The 23,441-nt window shown below is 40.7% G+C and overlaps 1 protein-coding gene across 1 annotated transcript in view; it reads right to left on the bottom strand.

The window, feature by feature from the left end:
• The window catches only part of NRXN3 (neurexin 3), a 1,036,119-nt gene that overhangs the window by 752,999 nt on the left and 259,679 nt on the right, over window positions 1–23,441 (bottom strand). The window contains exons 5-7 of the mRNA XM_074868521.1: window positions 10,587–10,888; window positions 5,241–5,264; window positions 3,327–3,488 (exon numbers count right to left, since the gene is read on the bottom strand). Of these exons, the coding sequence (XP_074724622.1) occupies window positions 3,327–3,488; window positions 5,241–5,264; window positions 10,587–10,888 (488 nt within the window). The remainder of the gene's footprint in view (window positions 1–3,326; window positions 3,489–5,240; window positions 5,265–10,586; window positions 10,889–23,441) is intronic.

The raw sequence follows: 23,441 nt of genomic DNA, 5'->3' as shown, positions 1-23,441 counted from the left end.
TTTCACTCCAAAGCCTGCATCAATCCCTTTGCCTTCCTAGGAAAGTTAGATATCCCTAGGAGAAGTCTTCAACAAATGCAGAGGAGTAGGAATAGACCATTCTGCTTTAACACCTTCAAGGGAACAGTACAGGGCTCGGCAAGATGTTCTTCACCATTACAAACAGCAGTGCAATCCACTCGGGATGTGCTGTCTCTGGGAACAGGTGGTTGCATAGCTAGGACTTTAGTAGGAAAAAAGAGCATTGCTCTACCAGAAAGCATAAACTGAAAGGAACAATTATTTGCTATTACAGTCTATCCTACCCCTTGGTCTAACTTCCTTAGCTTAGAATATTTTTCTTGAAAGCTCAAGCTCATCCAGTACTGGCTGATGAGCATTCTTTTTGGCCACAGAGAAAAAATTTTAAAACATAACCTATAGAGATTGATTTATGAAATACACTGCCATGTTATGCAAAGAGCCAAGTAAAGTTCCCTGTAGCCAGTCCTGGAACCAGAAATAATATGGGCACACAAACACTGCACTAACCCAGTTCTGCCTCTTCAAGGATCAAAGCTGTCTGCCCCAGGGGGTCAGTCTGATCCCCACAGATATTCTAGCTCTCTCGAGCCAGCTCAGGTTTCTTTCATACCATGCTGCCTTGCACTGCACAGATATACTCTGGCATTTCAGAAGTAAACATAAAGAAAAGACGCAATTCCATCCCCTAATTCCAGGTGGATCTCGGGTTGATCCTGCTACCTTTGCCATCAGTGTTTTCATCCCTAGCAAAGGAAAGAAGAGGAAACCAACCCTGGGAGAAAATTCACCAGGCAAACTGTTTTCTGCTCAGCTCATCCAAAGCTCCACTTAATGGAAGCACTGCCTGCTTTGATGTCTGGGAGTAACTCACTACATATGCAATGTAGTTGTTCTCAGCCTATACAGGCTATCTATTCTGGTCAGACCCTGCTCTGTGCAGGTATCAGTGTTACAGCAGCACTTCTGGATTTTGTCAGGATTCTGACAGTCATCTAGAGCTGCTCTTTCTCTGTTAATCACAGTTCCCCATCACCTCCACTTGCCAGAACCAGAACTGAGGAAAAGCAGGTCAGCTTCCTTAAGCTTCCTAGCGATACCTGCAGTAACTCATCCTGTGGCCTAAGGGGTCTGGAGGAATGACAGAATGGAAATGCAAAATGCTAATTAGTAACATGGCTTTCTTTTTGAAATATTACATTTCTCCATTCATTCCATTTCCAGGTGCCTCCCCTGACAACCCTGCACTACACTTATGTTTAGTTAATAGTGTATACTGGATTTGTCCTCAAAGGCCAGGCAAGGTACATTTTGGGCACATTTTCACAGCAGCATACTGGACCACTACTAAGAGCAGGTTGCTATTAAGCAGACTATAGCTCAAATCCAGCCAGCACCAGCCTGTCTTTAAGTCAAGACAGCTGCTCATACACATCTCCTGTCACTGCCTAGTCAAGTGAAGATTACAAAGCACATTATGATTATCTGTTTTCTTCCTCTTCCTCTCATTCTTAAGTGGTTGCTTGGGTTTTTCTTCTCACAGAGCATTATGAGCCTGGGACGGCAATGTAAGCAGCTCTTAGCACATTGTGCAAGCTAATAGAATACAAATGATTATATAAATAATAAAGATGCTGAAGATTTTCTTGTCACTGCTTTCTCTGCTCCATTGGCTTGACTTAAAGCACACATAAAAATGGCCTCTGTTAAGTGTTATGTTCATAGCATTCATAAATAAAATTAAGATCCTGATTTAAAGAGACACTAAGAAGCTGTATCTCCTCTTGCTTTCAATCAAACTGGGATGCTCAGTGCCTATGAAAATCAGGCCGAAGGCTCTGCAGATGAAAACAGAAGGATTTGATCTCTGTATGACAGTTTGTATTCAGCAAGGCAGTTTCATTTCCTATGTAAGATTTTCCAGCATATGTGCATCCCCTTAACTAACCCAGAGGTCAGGCAGGAGAACAGCTCCAAACTGACAGCCATTGCTCACATCAAAGGACTGGCATGTAACATACAACCCCTGACACCACGAGTCAAGCATCAGTAGGATGGTAACTTGTCAGGCAGTTACAGCCACAGAACATCTAGCTCAGCATTGCTGTTCCATGACTTCTGTATGAAAACTCAGCCCTGCTGAGTTTTAACATCCCTCTGATGTTAAATGTTCATACAGAGAGGATATTATGACAACCCTCCAGGCTGCAAATAAAATTAGACCATCCCAGACACACCCTGTGAAAAACAGTATTAGTACAGAATCACAACATTAGGGAGAAAACTCTCGCAAGAAACACTTACTCCAGGCTAGCTAGGAAGCTGACTGACAGAAAACTTAAGCCTGTTTTTCAATAAGCTTTCTATAACACATTTTGGAGATGTCAATATTGGTATCACCATTAATTACAGTGATCATCACAAATTCTATTAGAAGAGATAAGAAAGAAGACAAAAGCTGTCTGCAGGGTATAACACCCAAACAACTGCACCAAGTTTCAGATCTGGGCTGAGGCTTAATTTATTATTTCCCCCTGCCCCGGCCCCCAGCGAACACCATTCTGGTTCTTGCTGCTAGCCAGGCAGTCCAATCTCTATTACCCATGTGTGGATTTTCTCAAAGTTGTGGATTAACTATATGACAAGGGCAGCCAGCCAGCGTGAGTCAACGTGATTTTGGAAGCCAGCTAGCTATTCCTGACCAATGAAGCAAGTCTGCTGCATGGATTTACCAACACAGTACACTTCAAGTCCATACGCCACATTATTGTTGCATCTCCATTACCCTCGCATAATTTACACATATATTTTATGCTATCTCCAACTTTTATTTTTCCAGTTTATTCTAACTTTGTATCTTCCTAGAAAATTGACAACTATATTCCCAGGTAAAATCTTAAAAAAATATCCTAAATAAGCTTCTGATTATGATTTTTTCACCCAAAAATACTGCTTTGCAATCAAAGGCCATTTATCTTTTTTAATGGTTATTGCCTCAGTGCCTAGAAGATTGTAATGCTTTCTTCTGAATGGTTAACAGCTTACAGAAGACACTTCTCCCACTACCGTTGGTATTTTTTCTGTAATCCAAGCTCTAGGAGTCTAATTCTGACCATAAGCTCTTGAGTTTTGTGGCTGATGCCTTCTGTCCAGCTAAATGACAAGTTTATCCTTACAGAGCTGTTGCGGTATCAGTGCAAAATTCAGCATCAGGGAAAGCCATTGAGCGTGTAATGAAAAGCAGGAAAGAGCAATGACTTCGAGAAACCAAAAGCACAGAAACAAGATTAATTTGAAATAGTTACCTCTTTGAGGCAGCCCATGAAGTTGTTGCTTACTGGAGAGCCAGGTAAATCAGCAGTACTGGGGCTCCCTCCCACGTAAAAGAAGTCATCGGAGCCCAGCATGGTGTAGTCCTCCTGTGTGTAGCCCGTGGTGGTAAGGATGCCATCCACAGAGATTGTCACCTGTTCAAGGGACACAACAAAGAAAATCCCAGCAATGACCTTACAATCCTTAACAGAAGAAATTACCTCCCCTATAATTTTATGTTAGTTTTATTAAGGATTTTGTTGAGATTTGGTATGTATTTTTTTAGATCAGCCAAGCTCCATTTTCTGGTCTGCTTCACCCACAATGGAAATGCTCCAGCATCTGCTTCTCCCTTTTCTGGTGTATCAGCACTGTCAGGCTGACCTGACAATCTACCCATCAAGATGCTTTCCATCTATTCAGGCCAGAAAATGGAACTGTCCTTGAAAGCAATTTCTCATATTAGCTGATTTTATGATTAATTAGTATTTCTTTTAATGATTACAGTTAGTTATGGTTGTTAGTAAAAAAAAAAAAACACTAATGAAGACGAGGTTGGTATTTTTTATTTTTTATGTTTCTTTTGCTCACGGCACACTGATGATCATGCATTCAGGGAGGGGGGGAAGGATCTCACTTTCAATACATTATGGATGTGCATGCCATGTACCTAGAGACACACCCACCCACCACAAAAAAAAAAAAAAGTATATTACAAACTAACTCATAACAAAAATATAAATAGGAAATAAATCAAAATAAAATAAATCAAAATAAATCAAAATAAATCAGCTACACACCAACAAGTGTGAGAGAAGCACAGATGAGAAAGAAAGAAAACACAAAGCGTGCACACACTGCACACTGACATGTCATGCCAATATATCTGGAGCCCAGAAAGATGACAGGAAAAAAGAGAGAGGAGAGAGAGAGAGAGAGAGAAAACTATTTCACACTCGCATGCAATCAAAAATAAAAATACCAAACAAACCCCATAATAATCAAACAACTCAAAACCAAACAGAAATGTCCCAAAACCCTCTAACCCCAAACACATGGAGGGAGATGGGAGATGGAAGGAGAGGGAGGAAGAGGAGCAAGTGAACTTGATGTGTTTTGCTTAGATGTTGTTAGTGGTTTAAAGGGAAGATGGAGGAAAATAGATCGAGGCCAGAAGGAGACGGGCGAGTCACCAGACGTGGACATGCCATGCAGAGTGTGTACTGAAACAAACAACCGGCTGAGCTCCTGTCGGCCACGGCAGGTAGAGGTCAGAGAGAGAGAGAGAAAGTGAGAGAGAGAGCAAGAGGGAGGAGGAGGAGAGAAAAAGGAGGGAGGGAAGTAGGGGAAAATCAGGAGAAAGAGGACAACTCCGGCCAGTTTGCCTGTAACAGCCGTTGCCACAACAAAAGGATGAGAGAAAAAGAGAGCCTTCACCACCATGGACTAGAGGCCCTGCAATGGTTCTGATCTAGAAACCTTCAGAGTTAAAAACAAAAACCAAAAGGGGAGAAAAAAGCAAAATGAAAAACCAAAGCAAAAGAGAGAAAGCTAAATGCAAAAGCAAGGCACAAAAAACTCAACAATTTATCACTGGAATGGCAAAGAAGAACTAAAGAGGGAGGTGAAGAAACCAATGAAAGAAATGTCCAAACCCCATTTCCAGAAGAGTTGTGTCAGTTGCTTTTGTTGCTCATTTTTCCATTAAAAAAGAAGAAAAAAAAAAGGGGGGGGAGGAAAAAAAAAAAAGTATTTTCAATGAAACTAAAATAAAATTAAAGAAAGAAGTAAGTATAAAGGAGGGGGGGAAAAGAGGGGGTAGGGAGAGGAAAAGGCAGGTAACACACGGCAAACCCAAAAAAAGAGACAATAAGAATGATATCTACCAGACAATGTAGTTTGTTTACCATAGCGTGTCCAATGCCTGAGTGCTTTGCGGAAAAGGGGGAAGAAAGGAAATTAAAAAATCGTGAACAGAACGATTGTTAATTAAAATAACTAAAAGCAAAGATGAGTCGTTAGGGTGTTAGTACATTAGTTGGTTAGTAAAAATGACACATTGCATGAATGGTCTAGTGTTAGTCTTTCAAAAAAAGGTGTGGGGCACCTGAGACACACAAAGTGAGAAAGAAGACAATATGACCAGGACTCTATGGGGAACCATGCCATCTAGACTGTAAAGAAGAAGGGTGCTGCCTAGTCTTCCCACCCTGGTATTAGTCATTAACTTCAACCCTCATATACATTATCCAGGACTGAAGCAAAGTTAGAACAGTGCAATACTTACTCTTCAAATGCCCATCAAAGTGCTCTCCTCAAACAAGAACCTTACCCTCAGATATGTACACACAGCACACAGTTAGCCCCTTCAACACAAACCCAACCATAACTCCCTTCTTCCACCCACTTACATTCCTGCTTCTCTTCCAAGCCTCACTACACTCAAGTGTTGCAGAGTATCACAAGCGGGCCAATATTTCCTTTGGCTGGAGGATACAGATGAAGATGAGTCCAAGACTCTGCGTCTTCCTTCCAAGTTTCCCAGTCTGCAGGTGTCTTTACAGCAGGTGAGCTTGTGACTTTCAGGGGAAGCACAAAAAAATGCCTGTGCTTGGCTGTTTGCCTGTAGCTCACTTCTGTCATCCGAGAGTATAGGAATTGAACCTCTCCTACTATAGGAAGAAATGTGTCGAGGGATTGTGTAGGAAGAATTGTGTCACTTGTGTCAAGGTTGAAGACAGAAGAATGACAACATTTAGTGTCTCCCCTGTTATACTGCATCTATATTACAGAGGAGCTAGGAGAATTCACCAGTCAGTTCACTTACTTGAGTTTAGCAGAACTTTGCAGATGATTTCTTAATCCCTCCCAAGGCATGGAGATGCCAACTGTTCAAACCTATGCATTGTTTCTTGGTTGCTTTTTAACAGTTGGGGAACTTAAGATCTTTACAGCAGTTTTTGCATAGTGACTAGCTTCAGTGTTAATAAGGAAGCGGAGCCCATGAAGGCTCCAAGTCCTTGTTCCAGTGTGACTGAAGTTGGCAAGAAATATCCTAAATTACACAAGCAAGATCTATGCTGCCTCATGTGAAAAATATCTGCTTGCAAATTTCAGGGAGTTGTACATTGACTAAGGAAGTTTGTGAAAACTTTGTTGCATTGAACATAATGTCCCAAGTCTATTTTATTTATCTGGGGGAATGAAGTACATTCTGTACTTGGGTATAACAAGCACAAACTCCTGAATTCTTCATCAAAGAAGTCTCATAGTGATATGTTGTGTTAGTAAATCCATTTTTACAAACAAGGGTGTTGGAGTATGGGACAGAGGGGAAGAGCATGATAAAAATGAGACAGAGTGTCAGCAGCAGATCTGAAGACAGATATGGGAAGTCTGACCTTCAGTCTCCTCAGCTCTGCCTCCTCCTCCCACCAGACCACATAGCCCCAAACATGCTCTGAAAGCCCTGGTAAAATACAGCCATGATCCTATTTCTAGTAAAGGTTTCTCACAAGGCAGAAAGAGGGCTTAGTTTTAACAGAAATAATAAGAAAATAAACAAGGAGATTTGCTTTGACATTAACAATCACTACTCAAGGGAATCTGTGGGTTCACTTGGTTTGTCTCTAAGGAGATTAACTGCTGTGATAGTCATTTGATTAAAAAAAAAAAAAAAAAAAAAAAAGCAGCACTTAGTACTCTCCTAGCTTAGCTACAAAACATTTAACAATTCCAAAAAGTACTGGGCAAAAGTCCAGCTATTTAAAGTTCTGCTCTAATTCTGGGAACAGCCAAAAAATTATGCAAATCCTCCTCCCCCTTCTCCCAACCCCAAAAAAGAGCAGAGGAAAAGACTAGATGGCATCCTGAAGCTGCTGATAGCCCATTTACCTGAAATTGTTTTAGCTTTGGATCATATTTCTTGGAATTTCTAAATTTTTTTAAATTCTTTTTAAAGAGAAAAATATTTATCTCCAGTGCAATATTTTCAACCAACTACAAGGAGGCAGCTGATTTCCTTATAAAGTTTCAATATTCAGGGGCAATGGGTTTTGTTGGGGTTTTTTGTTTGGTTTTGGGGTGGGTTTTTTGAGGGAACATGAGCACAGCTAGAAAAAAGACTTCCAAGTGACCTATATTATGCTGCAACTTTACAGGTGAATTTATGTCAGGAAAGATACAGAGGAGATAATTTCTTACATACAAAATTACTCAGGATATACAAAATCATATTGGATGCAATAAAAGATGAAATGTATAATTTTATAAATTATAAATAATCTTTGTCCTTTATTACATCTCCTATATGAAGATATCAAAGGACTTCACAAGTTCATAGACTGTCTGAAAAATGGTTAAGTATTTTACACATAGAGAAACTCTCATGTACACACAGACAAAACCAGGAGACATAAGCTGCTGGAAGCTGCTGTCAGAATGGAGAAGAACAAAACTCGTTCATTCTGTGCTTTATTCAGAACGGTGTCTTTATCTTTTGTTGTTGTTAAATGAAGCATTTATAAGGTCAAGATATAGAGTGACCATTCTTAGTTGTGTCCTGAAAATGTCCATGGCAGGTATTAATGAGTTATCAGTCATTCAAGTTTTCAATCTATTCCGAACTCTTTATCCTGAAGACTGAAGGGTATTAAAACTTTTTCATACCTAGTAATATCAATTAAAAGTAAGAATGAACAGGACCTGACAGGAAGGCTGCAGCATTCAAGGTTTCTCCTTATTGAAAACTGTGGTTAAACTTACCAATAATTTTTGGATAACAACTTTCAGGACTAGCAGGATTGCTTCTCCTCAAGGTCTCATCAATTACAATTTCTGAGGACTTTTAGGTCTTGGGTCAGTGTCTTAATTTTGAGACTGAAGTTGATCAGAAGTTACAACGGAAGTATCCAGGGAAAAGATGACTCAAAAACATTCCAGAATTATTGATATTTACTGGGTGAATTGTATTCTGGCACGCCTATCTATAGAATTGGACCCCAAATCACCTCTGCTACTTATTTTTAATTTCATCTTAAGACTGGCCTTTCTTTGAAACGTGCACAGCCATCTTATTAAAACATCCTCTCTCTTGCCCAGACAAGTTGGACCCTTTAAGAATTCAGGATCACATAAAAACATCCATAGTGAGTAGATCAGGAGGATTAAAAATTTGTGGTGCTGCTCAACTGGCAAGGGACTCACCTGCTTTCTAATAATTGCCAAAGCACTGTCCTGGTCTAATCAAGGATGAAAAGGCATAGACATATTTCCATTTAATCGTGGACCAAGAAAAAAATCACTAGCTGAAAGATTAGGAAAAGAAAGTGAAAACTTCCCATCCACAGTTTTGTCTGCAACCCTTCCTCACTTTCTGCTTCTTCAAGACCCAAACCAATCCTGGCAGGAAGCAAGGATTCATTTTGCTCCAGGCACATTTGCCCATTGAATACTGAGTTCCAACAGAAATAAAAGGTATGATTAACTAAAATGACCAGTGAGCTCTACTGAGATATTCAGCGACCAGCCTTTCTGAAACCATCTAAAAATAAAAAATGCATCAAATAAAGCCATATATTCTTACCCTTCCACACTGACAAACCTCAACCAGTTGGTGCATCTCCCTTTACTGGACTGATGGGAACGTTTGAATGAAATAGGATCATTAAGACCCATCCACTGCATAAGAAATTATATTTGCATCTGCATATAAACTACTGAAAACAGCCTCATGTTGCCATAAGTAAGAACCCTGCAGTCTCATGAAAGTTTGATGACAGATTTTTCATTGAAGACCCAGACATCCTGAGCATGTAGAAATACAGGGATTCACATGGGAAAGACAAATAAATATCTTCAGCCCCAAACCCGAATATTTATAAGAAAGATATGAAATCCCCATAACAGATAAATTATCCACTGACATCTACTAGTAGAGACTGTTTCTGATTCCTGGCACTGATTATCCTATACTCACAGATACATTTTATCTTAGCTACTGTAAAATGTTAGCACAAAAGCTGTTTTCTCAGCAAATGGCACTGTATAAACTTAAATGAAACAAATAAGGGTTGTGATAATATTCACATTAATGAGCAAATAAACAGATCACACAGTTTTCACAAACAGATTTTAATATCTTCGTTTACAAGCTATTTCTGCTGCCTCTACCAATCAGCAAGACACCAAATAGCTCCTATTCACAGAGTAAACCTCATTTATCATGCAGTGGATGGGCCTTAGTGACTTGATATATACACCAGCTTTCAGAGCAAGGTTATTTAATTTTATCTTATCTATTTATGTCTGAATCTATATTTCATGAGGAAGGCTTCAGGATTTTAAGGCTAGCCTACTACCAAATACGTCACCTGATAGAGCTGTCTGCTTAGAAAAGCAGCAGGCAGATGCACAAAATGACAGTGGTAAAATCAGAAAAAAATTTCCAAAGTAGAATTGTAGGGTGCTGGATTGATCTGGGTTTGCTTGGCTTTTTTGTTCCTTCCTCTTTTCCAGGCCTCACAGCCAACAGAAGAGTCTCATAGGCAGAGACACAAGAAATAAAGTAGAATCTCATTATAGAAAGAAGGGGGGAAAATCAAAAAGAAGGAAAGAAGAACAGAGAATCAAGAAGACTCAGAAAGACTCCAGCCAATTAATTCCAAAGCTATAAAGTTAAAATAATTACACACGTACCCACCAGCCTGCATACCTGCACACTCACATCACACACAAAAGGAAAGAATAAGTAAAGGAAAACCAAAAGACTTCCTGAATTAGAATTATGACATCATGGCAATGGTTAAACTAATTAACAAAACTGAAAGAAAAAGAAGAGAAGTGTAGAGCACTGCCTGTTGGAAAAAGACTGTTCCCACAGTAATTAAATGCAACAAGAATATTACTGATAAGATTGAATCGTAATTAAGGAAATAATAAAATAAAAAAGAAAGAACAGAAAAAAGAGAAAAGGAAAAGGGAGATGAAAGTAAAGTTATGTCACAAGTTTTTATTATTAAATCAAACTGGAAAAAAACAGAAAATTAATAAAGTGGAAATGAAGATATTGCAACCGGGATAAATTCCCATCAACTAATGTTTTTTCACTGTCCTTTAGATACCAAGATCCAGAAAAGGTGGAGAAACTAGTGATTCCACTGAGCATCCCCATTTCTCCATTACTCTCTCCCATCTGCCCATCCCAATAAAACAGAACGAAATTTTCCCCAGCATTTTCTCCCCTTCACCATTACCTGCCGCAGGTTGCGTGTCACCTTAACGTCATGCCACGCGTTGTCATTGAACTTGCCATTGACTGGCTCCACAATGGCCTCGAAGGCCCCAGACCCCAGGTTAATGACCAACGAGACCGCACCGTCTTTCAGGGCCAGGTTGACATAATCAGCTGACTTGCCAGTGTGCAGAATGAGCCCATTGCGTTGCCACGTCTTGAAGGAGAGAGTGATCTCATCGCTGCTGCTCTGGATGGGGTTTTGCGACAGGTCATAGCAAAGGTATTCGGAACCACGGAAAGTGGCCGTGTTCTCATCTCGTGCTGGAAAAAAAGGGAAACAAAAGAACTATTCAGTAGTCAGCCAAGAAGAGATTTAAGGTTGTCATGAAATTTCTAAGCAATCCCACAGCACTGTTAATGAAACTATATATCATGGCATGCTAATGACTGTACAGCTCCTCTTGTAATATGGCTATCAAGAGAATTAACGGCAGGGTCCTCCGTACTGAAAAATTTCAGCGCTGTGTTTTCGGTTTCACTGCAGCACTGTCACCATAGGGACCGTTTAAAAGCATGCAACAGTGTCTAGGAAAAGTACATTTAAAGACACTGCTATAAGACACCTCACATTCTTTTTGGGAGAGTGATGGAAAACTACTATTCACAACATGACCATCATGTATGCATTGTCCAAAAGAAACCAACATTTCCCGAAGACTAGTATATAGATTCTAACTTCTCTTAACCCATCTGTCAGGCAATTTAAGACAAGCATCAGAATATCATCCTGACAGAGCTGCCCCTTTCTTCCAATGGAATGAGAGATCAAACAGACAAGAGAGCCACCTGAAGTGTCCTATAGTTTCCTTCTCTGAGAGCATGAGGGAAGTCCACATAAAACATTTTGTCCACAGCTATAACTAATGATGTTGCTGGTAACCACATCTCAGAACTTTGCCTGTTTGATCACCTTATCCAGAAAATCTGCACTAGACAAGCATATCTTTTTCGTACAGCAAAAATAAACATGGGGAATTTATTCACAGCACATGATATGAACTATTTCCTCATTAAGAAAAAAAATCTCTTAGGTACAGTAAGTAAAGCCACTGAACTAGTTTCTTAGCAATTGGAGGCAGTATTTGAATACCATAAAAATCCTTTGTGTGAGCTGGAACTCTGCTTTCCTGTACCTGGGCTTCCACAGTCACTCAGAGCCAGCTCTGCTGCTATATTGGGCTCACATCACTTGAGCCAGCTGTGTACCCCAGTTTTGCCCGGTGGAAGAAATACAGGACAGTGATGGCAAAGCTTGCAGGAGGGCTGTGTGTAGCCCCTCCCTACCAGTGCCATCTGGGGGAAAATGGTACTTACAATGGAGTCTACACAGATTCCCCCCACTCCATAGTGCAGCACCTTTCTCACTCCCAGCTGTGAAAGCAAGTCTGAGCACGAATAACTGGATTGTACAAGCAGTCAAGCTATAATTGCTTACAATCCGCTGCATAAGGCAAGTGCTGGTGCCATTGCCATTGACATTAAGAGCATTTTTCTGCTTCATTTTGTCTCATTTAGTAATCCTAATACAGATTAGCCAGAATTTATTAGTACAAGACTGAAGGGAGAATACTCATCATAACCATTCTTGAAAAATAACTACATGGCAAAATCTGTGCCCTCAGAGCATGAAACAGTGGTGACAAAACAGCACAGTGTTGCAACATGAACATATATCATCCTCAAGAGATAGGTCTGCTTTAAACAGAGACTTTTGCAGTCTTGATTGAGGGTATCACAGAATGAACTCATTAAAAAATCTGGGCACTTTGAAGGCAGCAGTGATGTGTGTTTGTACTTAAGTGAGCAAACCATGTGTCTGTATACCCCTGCGAGCACAGTAAGACAAATTACTCCATGCAACAGTACAGGTTGAGAGCCAACTGGCTCAAAAGCAGCTTTACAGAAGAAGACCTGAGGGCCCCGGTGGACAAGCTGAGCACAAGTCAGCAGTGCTTACCCTTTCAGCAAAAGCCAGCCACATCCTGGGCTGTATTAGCAAGCATGCAGCGAGCAGGCCAAGGGAAGCAATTCTTTCCCTGATGGGCACTTGTGAGATCACATCAGGAATACTCTGTCCAGTATTGAGCTCCCCTGTATAAAAATAGCTTCAACATACTGGAGTGAGTCCAGCAAAGAGCTACCACAACAGTCAAGGTGCTGGAGTAGGTGATGTGTATGGAGAGGCTGAGAGAGCTGGGTTTGCCCTGCCTCAAGGAGAGACAACTCAAGGGAAATCTTACTGCTCTCTGCAACAACTTAATGGGAGAGCATAGATCGAGGCTAAATTCTTCTCAGAGGTCTGCAGAAGGAGGAGAAGAGACAACAGACATAGCTGGAATACAAGAATTTCTCCTTCTATATGGAAAAACATTTCATCTTGAGGACGGTCAAACACTAGGAAGGGCCTAGGGAGACTATGAAATCTCCATCCTTAGAAACAGTCGAAACCTGATTATGCACAATCCTGAGCTGCCTGCTCTAACTGGACCTTCTCTGAGCTAGTGGCTGGACTACACAGCCTCTGGAGGTCCCTTTGAAATTACTTGGTTCTGTGATTCTATTCTGAATACATTTAACTACCACCAAGGAGTTCATATGCTTGTATCAGCGTTCAACCAGCCTAAGCACAGAGGGCTGATATTGATTGCAGTTCTGGAAGTCAGAGCTGAGCACTTAACAACCCTCTCCACGATGATAATTTCCCTGCCTAGTCACTCCTGATCCATCGGAAGGGAATGTGTTACAATCAAGTCAGACACATGCTCTATGTACCTGCAGGTAATTCCCATCAAACAGCCAGCATCTAAGGGCAGGAGTCAAACACGATCATTATGACTGAGTCTTTTTCCCACAGACATAGATGTGCGAAGCACTGAATACATATTTGACGTCTTTGAGAAGGGGGGTGTGGGGGGTTGATTGTTCACTCAGTACAAGACATATTAACAGGGCTCATTTTCACTTTCTCAACCACTTAGATGAAATCTGACTGATCTATCCAGTACAAAGGAGAAGCCAAAGAGTAGATTAGAAATCTAAACAGTAATTTAAGGCAACCACCACAGACTCATCAGAACAGAGCAGAGCAAATTTAGAGGGATATTACTCTTACTTGTACCACTGGTTTCAAAATAAGGTGCTATCAACACACCTCTGCATACAGCTACATAATCTGCCTGTTTCTTCCAGTCACCTGCTGCTGACCCTTGCCACAGATGGGATTCTGGACCTGATCCATCTTTATGTCCTTCCTGTTCTTGGGAGAATGTCACCTATTTATCATAGAATCATAGAATGGTTTGGGTTGGAAGGTACCTTAAATATCATTCCAAACCCCCTGCCATGGGCAGGGACACCTTCCACTAGACCAGGTTGCTCAAAGCCCCAACCTGGCCTTTGAACACCTCCAGGGAGGGGGCAGCTCTGGGCAACCTGTTCCAGTGCCTCACCACCCTCACAGTAAAGATTTTCTTCCTTATATCTAATCTAAATCTTCCCTCTTTCAGTTTAAAGCCATCACCTTTTGTCTTATCACTACAGGCCCTTGTAAAAAGGTCCCTCCCCATCTTTCCTGTAGGCCCCCTTTAGGTACTGGAAGGCCACTATAAACTCTCCCTGGAGCCTTCTCTTCTCCAGGCTGAATAACTCCAACTCTCTCAGCCTGTCCTCATAAGGGAAGTGCTCCAGCCACCTGGTCATCTTTGTGGCCTCCTCTGGACCCACTCGAGCAGGTCCATGTCCTTCTTATGCTGGGGGCCCCAGAGCTGGACACAGTACTCCAGGTGGGGTCTCACAAGACCAGAGTAGAGGGAGAGAATCACCTCCCTCGACCTGCTGGTCACACTTCTTTTGATGTAGTCCAGGATATGGTTGGCTTTCTAGGCTGTGAGCACATGCTGCTGGCTCATATTCATTTGTCTATCCACTACTAATCCCAAGTTCTTCTCCACAGTTTTCTCTCACTCAGCCCACTCATTGCCCAGCCTGTATTTGTGCATAGGATTGCCTCAACCCATGTGCAGGACCTTGCACTTGGCCTTGTTGACTGTCATGACGTTGCACAGGCCCACCTCTCAAGCCTGTCAAGATCCCTCTGGATGGCACATCCCTTCCCTTGGTGTCATCTGTGAACTTGCTCAGGGTACACTAAATCCCACTGTCCATGTCACCAATGAATATGTTAAACAGCACTGACCCCAACTCTGACCCTGTGGAACACCACTCATCAGTGTTTTCCATTTGGACATTGAGCTTCTGACCATAACTCTTTGAGTGCGACCATCCAGCCAATTCCTTATCCACCGAGTCGTCCATCTGTCAAATCCATGTCTCTCCAATTTAGAGACAAGGATGTTGTGCGGGACAGTGTCAAATGCTTTGCACAAGTCCAGGTAAATGATGTCAGTTGCTCTTCCCTTACCCACCATTTCCGTTTCATATGTTGTTATGGGTTTTTTTTCTTCCTCCTGTGGCTGCTCTGGATAGACATTCATATTTGCAGATCATGACACACTATAAAATCTCTCTGGGGTTCACTGGACAATCCAAATTCACACCTGTCCACCCCATGTTTCATAAGCACAACTCGCAAAGTCAACATTTTCTCTAAAACTGTATTCTTCAAACCGCTAATTCCTAAACATGGCGATGTGGATGACTGGTTTACCAGTATCATGAAAAGCACAGTCTTTCCATGCTGTCCTGCCTGTTAGGACACTCTGACATATGTGATGGCTATGACCATAAAGTACATGAGAATTACCAGACAGGGCAAAAAGGAAAACAGGTTGTCTCCACAGCGTATGAAGAAAAAATGCCCTAGGTAGGCTGCAGGTCTCACAGTATTTCCCTATGCTTTCAGGCATTGTCTGGTGACATCTGGAAGACCAGAGAGTGGTGAACTGCTTCTTGTTTGTTAGCTCATAACCCTTGTGCTGTACATTTCTGAAGACTCCACAAATTGCAATGTGATATTTATGGCTTCTATATTCTTTAAACAGTGGTAGTGTACCAAGGACCTTCTGCATAGCAACACAGCTAACCTAGAACAGCTAAACTTGAGGCCCAAATCAAAGTCAACAGAAATCCTTTGTTCATGTTACACGAAGCAATAGATAAAACCCTGGTTTTGCTGGGATGTGAAACCCTGTATATAGTAAGTGATATTAACTTGAATTGATGATCTAGCTGTTCAAATGTAACAATGCAACTGTATAAAATAATGTCTACTTAAAACAGCATTTAGAATATGTATGTAAATTCTTGATTTAGACATGATTTGCAAGACTGAATTTTTAACTCAGTTAATACTAGACGGATTTACAAAAATCAGAATCTGAAAGCAGGTTAGCACACGTAAGCAATTAAATCTTCCATTTTGCTTGTTAATATTAATCTAAACCCACTATTTATTTTCTAAGATGTTCACATAACTAAATTCTCTGCAATGGGATTGCTGTGATTTGCAGAGATCCAAGACCTGTACAAAACTCCACATTCAGACTTAAACCATTGACATAATCAAAGCTTCGCAGAAATCAGCAGAGCAGAAACAAAACCCAGGATCTTCAAACTGACCAACACAGACCTTGAACAGAGTCACACATTACTTCAAGAAGTCGGAAAACGTTATCCTTTTCTGACTAATCAGAAATGGGCATGGCTAGCACATTAAGCAGTTACCACTATCACCCCACTGCAAAGCCAGTTTTGCAAGTCTCCGATCTATATGGAGACGTGTTCAAATATGTTCAAATCCTCAAATCAGCTATCAGTACATCCAGCAGGCTGATAGCAAGAACAGAAACAGAAGCATGGCCAACAACTACTTAGGGCAAGCTCCTGGCTCTTCTCATCCCTGCAGAAACCACAGAGCTTGCTGAGTCTCAGGTTTCTAGGAGAGGTAAAGACTGGGGATCTCTCCATATTGTGTATGGCTATAGTGCCTGTTCAGAAGAGTCAGATGGTAATTTTAACTTCTGGTTTTATGTGCAAGGCTGTTGCTATGTGTTCCTGTCAGAGCTATTTCTACAAAGGAGGACTCAAATATTCAGAATTCACAGAGAAACCTTGGCATTTTGATTTATGTATGAGGAAACCAATGCACAGATATCTTAATGAATTTACTCATGGCCACCAAGAAAATCAATTGTGGAGGAAGCATTTGACTTCAGGAGCACCCAGCTCCTCATCTTGGGCTCTTCCCACAGGTTCTTACACATTTGTGGAGGGAAACCAGCCTCCTATTTTTCTCCAGTCCTGTCAGGAGGTCATCCCATCAAAGAGTGTGGAGCAGAGGAGTCTCCAAAGATTTGGATGACACCTAGAAATAAATACTTCATGACTATGAAGCTGAAAACAGCAAATCCTAGAAGCACTGATTCTGCCCAAGGGCAGGAAGTTTAATACTCAACAAAAGCAGCATCTCATGTAACAGGATTTCTGGCCTCAGAAACAATTAGGAAATATTTAGAAAAATATGAAATGGACAGTGACTTTCCTGAAGTCTGCTGAAGAAAACTTCAAATAGCTCTCTTAAAAACAAAAGTTGGCTGCTCAGCCTCTCACCTTCTGTCAAAACCCACTGCATCACAAGTGTACTCTGAGGTAGTCCCTATCTCACTGGGGTTTGGTTTACAGCCAACGTTGGAGCATGTCTTCTGTCAGTGAGAAAAGCAAACTCTCTGCACTGCTTCAGAATTAATCACCACTCCACTGTTCAGTGTGATTTACATTATCTAAGTGGTTTGCTGTGCTTTGCACAGAAGAGCTGGTGCTGTCTGATAATCTAGGAATGATCTAACACTGTCAAGCATCAGGCTTCTCCGCCAAAGCAGTGTGCATTAATGATGGAGGCAGTAGAACATACAGGTACCCCTCTGACCTTCTGTCAAACAGAGGTCAACAAGGAAAATAGTATTTACAGGAATCTTTTCTCCCTAACATTTAATAGTTGTCTATAACTTCAGAAAATCCTACAGATATGCAACTTGTCTTAAAAAATCCGCTTCTAAAGTTGGCCACTGACTACAGAACTGTTATTAAAATAGAGGCCTACCATCTACCATGTCAGGAGAAAAAAAAAACAAAAAAATCCCAACCTCACCACAAATCCAGAACACAGAAGGAAAAATAACAATGTACTCAAAAGGTATTGTGGAAGTTAATGCAATAAGGATATATGTCATGGTTTAACTCCAGCTGGTAACTAGCACCAAACAGCCGATCACTCACTCCTCCCCCAGCAGGATTGAGGGGAAGAAAATTAGAAGTGAAAGTGAGAAAACTCATGGGTTCAGATAAGAACGGTTCAATAATTGAAATAAAATTATAATAATTATAATAATTTTTTAAAGTTGCAATTAAAAGGAAATTTAAAAAAAAAAAAAAGGAAAGAAAAGAAAACCCAAGAAAGACAAGTGATGAAAATGAAAACAATTGGTCACCACCAACCAACCAATGCCCAGCCAGTCCCCAGGCAGCTGCCCCCGGACAACTTCCCCCCTAGTTTACATGCTGAGCATGACGTCATCTGGTATGGAATATCCCTTTGGGCAGTTGGGGTCAGCTGTCCCAGCTGTGTCCCCTCCCAAATTCTTGTGCACCCCCAGTCTACTCACTGGTGGGATGGTGGGAGAAGCAGAAATGGCCATGGCTCTGTGTAAGCACTGCTCAGCAATAGCTAAAACACCCCTGAATTATCAACACTGTTTCCAGCACAAATCCAAAACGTAGCCCCATACTAGCTACTATGAAGAAAATGAACTCTACCGCAGCCAAAACCAGCACAATATAACAGTGTTATAAAATACAGCTGTGCTGAAGGCCTAAGTGTAAGGACGTAAAAAAAGACAGAAGTTCTTGCTCTTGGCATTAGTCCTGCTGTTGAATGATGGGCCCTCCTCACCTGAGGACATGCTACTGGAATCAGTAGAGTATTACAGCAGAGCCATGGTACTCAGTGGCTATGAACTTACTGCACTTGGGCATCAGCTATGCTTTCAGCAACGTGACATTTAACACAAGGAAACTGTCTAATTTATTTCTGATGGGATGACTGGGTAAGATCATGATCCTACCTAGTATAACTGAACTCGGTGTTTCTGGGAACAAACTTTGTGGCAGTCTTCCTGTACTGCCGAAATTAACAGGTATTCCTGGTTTGTCACTGTATAGCTGGGTATGGACATGACTAAATGTCTTCATGCCAGTGTGTATATCTTTGCCTCCCTTCTATACCAATTCTTACACCATAAAAAACTCCCTGTGGGGGAGAAGTGGAGCAAGCTCTGTAGAGATGGGGCAGTGGACTGTTTCTCTTCCCCTCCCTCCTGGTCTTGCCCAGAGACAGAACTTGCCTAACTGTGCAGGTACAAGCCAAAGAAAATGAGAACCTTCTGGAACAACCTATTGCACATGCATAAGAAAGACTATGTAAAGGCAACACCCCACGTGTGTCTTTGTTGAGCCACCACCTATAGACCAAGCTCGCTTCTCTATGACAACGTAGGATCCAAGGGTAGCAATTCCCCTTTTCCTATCCCCTCCTTCTCTCTTTTCTCTTTCCTCTTTTTGCTCACACTCTCTCTTTCTTATATATATTGATGTATATAAGTTTTGTAGAAATTGGGATCAGTTGATCATTGACGGGTTATTAGGAAAATAGTCTTATCACCAAAGTGCCTTTATTCATTCCCCAGACGGTTATCAATTGATTGTTGCCAAATTGTCTCCATTCACTCGCTAAAGTGGTCAGTTAATAAAGTTACCAACTAAATTGTTCCTCAGAGTCACTGCCATGACTCGGCCCGCTCTGCTGAGCAGAGACTGGCTCTTCCGCTGGCATGCAGGCTCTCAGGGAATTCATAAGATTCACCCCCCTCATAACCCACCATGTGGGATGAGACAGTATGAAATCTTTTGTCCCAAGTCATAACAAAGTCTGGAAAGAATAAATTCTACACATAAACCACATGAACTAAGAGGAAAATAGACTTTGAAGCTGTTCTAGATGATGAGCCATGAGAGATCAAGGCATCAACTCCCAAAGTATGGGGCAGAACCCCAGTCTGGGAAAACCCCCGTGAACTCTACTAGGAGGTAATTCTGTTCTGGGTAGAAGGGTTGTCCTGGGAGTCACCTATAATAGCTATGATCCTCAACATCGTTACAGAACAATGAGCGATTTATGTTCCGAGTCACTTTCACATGTATCTGATGTTCCCTCAGAGGTTAGGGGAGGAGAAACTGTACATCAGATATCACAGAAAATAAGTCAGCCAACACCTCTGAAGGACAAAAAAGGTGAACTATTTCCATCACCCTCCAAAAGAGTTGTCCAGTGACTGAATGCTGAAACCCTAATGAAAGCCCTCAGAAGCAGTCAAAGCAGCTCACTCACATTCATGTTATTAAAACAAAGCTGGATAGTTTAGTAACAATTAGGCTGTTAATTTAAGGAGATGGTGACAGACTCCAGTAATAGCTAAACAGCAGATTACTGCATCCTCCATTAAGTTGTCCAAACCCTTTTGTTATATTCCTCCTTTCACGCCGTTGGGCAGAAAAATTGATACATCCAAATAGTTGTTTTTTCTAGTCTGATCATTCTTCACACCACCTGATTGAGTTAGTGACACCACTAATCAAACCTTCTCATAAGGTTCCATGCTCTTTCCCTCACTTACACACTTTTGTGCTCTCCATAATCAAAAGCAAGTCTTTGTTTGAAAAGTCTTACAGAGCTTATTTAAGTGTTTAGATACATAAGAAACAGTGTGGAAAACATTCTTCTATGCCTGAAGCATCTTCCAAGCATCACCAACAGTGATACTGATACATGGAAGCTTTGAGAGTCATGTCATATATTGCATTTATACTCCACAAACTGTAAAGTAAGAACATTTAAGTCATCTTAATGTCATAACGAGATGACTGAACTGATTGAATTGATAAAACCTTATAAAAAGAATATTACTTCTAACTTCAAGGAAATTATAGGAATAAATTTTCAGAAGCAAAAGAACTTTTGCTATTGGAAAAAAATTGTCTGTAAAATCATAGAAAGAGGTTATAATGGAGAAGATTAAGCGCTGAGCTGGTCTCCCACCGTAAAAAGAGTTGTTTACCAAATGCTTACTAGCTTTAAACCATTCTGGGTGATGTTAGATTTTTCAGAAATAGTGTCATTTATTGTTTCCTTAGGCCCCTCATTCTCACTTATTGTATCTACATAATTTGTAACTTGGAAGCAGAGAAGAATCAGAGTAACAACATCAGAAACTGTGTAGGTAAGAATCAATGGAGGACAACATCTCTCGTTATGTTTTAGAGATGTAAAGGGCAATGTTAGGGTAGGAGCCCAAAGCAAAGGTGAGATGCACTCAACAGTCAGTGTTCTTTCAGTGCTGCGATCAAATTTTGTACAGTGTAGCAGCTCTGATCTTACCCAAAAATCTCTTTCATCCCACCAGTAAGAGCAAAGGAAGCATTTAGTTACACAAGAGAATGTAAAATGCCTGGCATGAATCATGCTCTCTCCTCCATTATCTGCTGCTTTACACATTACCCTTCAAGTCTAAAGGAAAATGCTTGTTAAAAGGTCCTCAAATTTAAGCCCAGAAGAGATCAAGGAGACTTGGCAATACAATGACTGTTCATCTTTTGGTCAAACCTGACTAATCTATTATTTCCCTGAGCTCCAAAGCTCTTAATGAAAACTGGGGAAAGAATAGCTTTCTCTAAAGACACTGCATGAGAGATCTGGAGCCACAGGTTCCACCTCCATTTGCTGCTGCCTGCATCCTTGGACAATGGTCTTTGAGCTGGCTCCAACACAGAGGACGCTTTGACCCCCTGGACTGCAAACCATGACTAAGAGGTCCAGATCCAGCCCTGCAAAGTGACTTAGCTCTCCTGATGAATTTGGACCACTGCACAGCAAAGACTGAGACCAAAGGGTGGGAACAGGCATGACAGTGCCTGAATCTTTAACCCAAAGAAAGACGGAATATCCCCTACGCTCTGATTCTCAAACAGTTGACATGTACTATCTAACGGGAAAACATATAAAGCAGTTTCCATGGATCATTTTCACCTATCAGTGATAGAGCTAGTAGTCTGGTAGAAGCATGACTGCTTTAAATTTCTGGAGTATGCATCTATTAAATATACAGTTGAAGTTCAGACCATCTAAACAAATTAAAATTCACACAAATTAAAAGCTGTTTTGCTTCTCAACCCTGGAACACTCTTCTTCACTCAACAGATTATTGCTGTCCTTTCAACAAAACCTCTTCTGAGAGGAAAAAAAAAATCAGATATTTTACAGAAAATCTCCTAGTTAGGCCACATATTCAGCATAGACAGAGATTATTTAAACTTAGATTCATCAATAATATGAGTCACAGATTCGCTACTGACTCTCTAAACCACCTTTTCTGTCTTTTTCTGAAGGGAAGCAGAAAACAGAAGGGTCTGAAGAAGAATCTGAATCTGTGTGAATGAACCATTTACTACAGAATTCACACACCAGCATAATTTGCTCCAATACCACGCAAAATAGCTGAAAAATGCATTCATAAAATCTTTTAGCTAAAATGCTTTGATGACAAAAGTATTAGCACTACAATAATGAAAATTAATAAATAAGATGACATATGTCTACAAAAGATTATAGCATATGGTTGATAACATTATTTTTTAAATTGCTCACCGAAATTGATCTAAATGACAAACTACAGGCATAGAAGTTAGAACCTGAGCATTTTATTCTTGACTTTACCACTGATTTACTGTGCAACCTGAGGCACTTAATTAACCTCAGCTGTCTCCATCTGTACTACAAAGATAACAAAAATATAGGTTAAGTCCTTGAGACCTTTGGGAAAAGAATGCTCTACAAGTTTAATAAAACTTCTCTGCAAAACAAGAAATGCTCCACATCTGTGAGGAGAAGCCATATGCCAATCCAGTGTATATGCAGTGTACAGTGTGTCCTGGGCATCCTTCTCTCTGCCTATTTTCCATTGTTTGCTAAGTACAAACAACTGTACCAGTATCAGTGTGTGATGTTGCGTTCTCTGCCATTTGCAAAGAAACAATAAACTCCAAATATCAGTCTGACTGTGGCTCTATGTACTTGGATCTGTGCTCATTATTTATGTTCTGATCACCTGGCCAAAGAGAGAAAAAACCAATCCTGTGACAATGCCTTGCTTAACCCAAAATGAAATCCAACAATTTTGTTTTACACTTCCTTAAAAATACATTTCTTAAGAAAATAGAGGTTCATTTTAAAATAAAAGCATGAAACATGTTTATTTTGAAATGAATAATGCTGAATAAATCAATTTTAAAAAATAATTTGCCTGAAATAATTTTATATATTCATATAAATTCACAATTTGTTTTGGTTGAACAAAGTATACTTTTTTCTTTTCATTTCTCTGAACGATTTTGCTACTCTCACTCCCAGCTCCAGAAAGTGCAGGAAAGACAAGTTATTGCTACTACTTTTGTCAAGAGCTCAGATACCATGATGATGTGCTGGGCATAAGAACTCCTCTAGATTCCTCACTGCTGACCATAGGTGAGGACAACTCCCACTGCTGTTGTATTTACTTTTTCTTATGTTTTTATTTTGCTCTGCATTTCTTCTAGTTTACTTATTTTCCTGGTGCATCATTCTAAAACATAAGGATGCCAGTCTCTGAACATACCACCCAGCAGAAGTGTTTCCTTAGACTGAACATTCAGCAGAGTGCAAACTGACCAGAAAGAGAACATCGTAGCACCACAAACGTAAAACTCAAGA

The sequence above is a fragment of the Strix uralensis genome, chromosome 4, assembly GCF_047716275.1.
Source record: "Strix uralensis isolate ZFMK-TIS-50842 chromosome 4, bStrUra1, whole genome shotgun sequence".
Classification (NCBI taxonomy): domain Eukaryota; kingdom Metazoa; phylum Chordata; class Aves; order Strigiformes; family Strigidae; genus Strix; species Strix uralensis.
Note: the sequence above shows the minus strand (reverse complement) of the source record. Positions and strands in the feature narration are given on the sequence as shown.